Source organism: Mirounga leonina, unplaced genomic scaffold, assembly GCF_011800145.1.
Source record: "Mirounga leonina isolate KUSES-001 unplaced genomic scaffold, KU_Mleo_1.0 Mir_82, whole genome shotgun sequence".
Classification (NCBI taxonomy): domain Eukaryota; kingdom Metazoa; phylum Chordata; class Mammalia; order Carnivora; family Phocidae; genus Mirounga; species Mirounga leonina.
The window spans coordinates 1,931,927-1,934,664 of NW_023270825.1; the positions used below are offsets into that span (position 1 = coordinate 1,931,927).

General features: G+C 58.6%; 1 protein-coding gene across 6 annotated transcripts in view; it reads left to right on the forward strand.

Annotated features, from left to right (window-relative positions):
• Positions 1-2,738, forward strand: part of XRCC3 (X-ray repair cross complementing 3) — a 16,694-nt gene that overhangs the window by 5,805 nt on the left and 8,151 nt on the right. For all 6 annotated transcript variants that reach the window (XM_034993135.1, XM_034993137.1, XM_034993132.1 and 3 more), the window contains 2 exons: positions 1,326-1,463; positions 1,764-1,976. In XM_034993135.1, coding sequence (XP_034849026.1) covers positions 1,326-1,463; positions 1,764-1,976 — 351 coding nt within the window. The remainder of the gene's footprint in view (positions 1-1,325; positions 1,464-1,763; positions 1,977-2,738) is intronic.

Genomic DNA, 2,738 nt, shown 5'->3' on the forward strand with positions numbered 1-2,738 from the left:
GGTTTTGACTGGGGACATGATGACTGCTGCTGAACTGGGAGGTTAAGATTGTTTTCTTTCTTGTCCCATCTTTGTTATTTTTCCCCAATGTTGTTAGTTGCCTCTTTTTTTCCAATGCTGTGTTTTCTGTGTATGTCTCACTGACTTTCCCCACATTGTCTAGTATGTCCATCAAGTACCAGTGCCTCATTTTTAAATGCTCAAAGGGTTGAACAGCTCACCCATTCTGTTTGTTTCCTGGTGCATCCATCCCCAGCTATCCTGCACCAGCTGGCATCCTGGGACTCCCTTCCATCTCCCCTGTCTCCTGGGGCATTTGATGGGGAAACTTCAACATTAGGATGCTTATTGATCATATAACATGGAATCCTAAGTACACATGGGGGCTGGTGCAGCAACATGGTGATGTCCTATATGGGGGCAGAGTCTTGAGGTCCTGTTCCTTCATCCCTGGCTCTTGGTTTTTTTCAGAGCCCATCAGTCGTTTTGCTTTGTCTTCCCTTTCATTCAGCCTGTCCATCTGTTTTAACTGGAGCGTTCAGTGCATACATATTTAAGGGAATTCCTGATACATGTGGGGTTAAGTCTGCCTTATTATGCTGAGCTGTTTTTTGTATTTCTTTTTGTGGTGGTTTTCCATTTTTGGCTTCTGGATTGGTTGAATATGTTTTTAGCAAATTTATTTTGTACTAGTTTGAAAGTAATGCATTTATCCAAGCCCAAAATTAATTTATCCACTCTCCTCCCCAAATACCAGACCTTTTGGACACATTAACTCTGTAACCCTCCCCACCTAGCTGTTGCCCACTGGCATTGTAACCCTCATGCATTCTTTGCTGTTTGTCCCCCGGCCATCCCGCCCTCCCCACCATGCCAGCAGTCTGGTACAGCGGACGCTTGTTTGGAACCCAGCTCAGCTTTCCATCCTGCACCCCTTCCCTCATGCATGGTCCTCAGCCTGCCCTGGAATCATCCTCTAGCCTTGCCTACGTGTAGGCCTGCCCGGCCACAGAAACCTCCTTTCTTGAGAGATGTTTCTGGGGTGCGGAACTGGGTTGCATCCACTGCTCTGGGCACCTGGGAGAGGACCCTCTCATCTCTGGCTCCTGCTACTGCAGCTGTGAGGTGGGGCTCCCCCAGGCCCCCTCCCTCCTCCTTGCTGTCATCACACTCTACCCAGGGGCTCCCAGAGGATGGATCAGGCCCCTGCCGCCGGGTCCCCAGCATTAGAAGACAGCATTCCTGAAAACACCTGTTGTCATCATCGTGTTGCCTTGTGTTACCGTAGTCTGAACTTGCCCTGTAATTTATTTGTATAATTTCAGCCAAACTGAAATCAGTGAAGGAGGTTTTGCATTTTTCTGGACCAGACTTGCAGAGACTGACCCGCCTCCCCAGCCTCGACGTGCAGCACTTGCTGAGAACGGCCTCTTCACACCTGCAGGGGAGCCGCGTCTGCACAGGTTCACACGGAGAGCGTCAGGATGGGGACCTGTCAGGTGGCGGGGGGGGGCATGGGGCCCTCGCTTCCGAGGGTCCGCTCTTGGGCCAAAAGAGATGGGACCGAGCCAAGGGGCGCGGGAAGCAGGGGTGAGTTGGCAGTCAGAGCCCGGAGCCCCCAGGTGCCTACAGAGCACTGCAGCGGCCGGGACCGCCTCCTCCCTGCCGGCTGGCACCTCGTCCAGCCACGTGACCGAGGTCACCTGTCCTTCCACCACGTGGTGCCTGACCCCCCCCCCCCCCCCCCCCCGCCGCATTCGCAGCGCTGCATCTGCACCAGCAGAAGCAGAGGTTCCCCGCGCAGCACCAGCGCCTGAGCCTGGGCTGCCCCGTGCTCGACGGGCTTCTCCGCGGCGGCCTGCCCCTGGACGGCCTCACCGAGCTGGCCGGCCCCAGCTCCGCCGGCAAGACCCAGCTGGCGCTGCAGCTCTGCCTGACCGTGCAGTTCCCGCGGCGGCACGGAGGCCTGGAGGCCGGTGAGTGGCTGCCCCGAGGCGGGGGCAGAGTTGGGGGGGGCCTGCCCAGGAGTTGGGGGGGCCGGCAGTGCCGGGGCCGCACTCCACGGAGGCTGCGCCAGACGTACCCACGCGGTATTCCCGGTTCCATCTTTCTCTTCACGTCTGCCGTCAATTCCGCCCCCCGGGGGGCAGGGTCCGAGGGCTGCCGCCTGTCCGCCTGTCCTCCTGTCCGCCTGTCCGCCGTTGGAGCGCCCCGCCCACCTGCGCCTCCTCCCTGGTGACCCGCGGAGCCGCCTCCGGCGGAGCACAGGGTCCCCTCGAGGGCTGTGGGCCTGGCCCGAAGCTTCCTGCGACCTCGTCCACACAGGCTCACACCACCAGTCTGCACACGCGCGCTCGTTCACACACGCTCACACCAGCCTGCACACACGCGCTCGTACACACGCTCACACCACCAGCCTGCACACACACGCTCATACACACACGCTCACACCAGCCTGCACACACGCGCTCGTACACACACGCTCACACCAGCCTGCACACACGTGCTCGTTCACACACGTTCACACCAGCCTGCACACACACGCTCGTACACATGCTCACACCAGCCTGCACACACACGCTCATTCACACACGCTCACACCAGCCTGCACACGCGCTCGTACACACGCTCACACCACCAGCCTGCACACACACGCTCGTACACACACGCTCACACCAGCCTGCACACACACGCTCGTACACACACGCTCACACCAGCCTGCACACACGCGCTCGTAC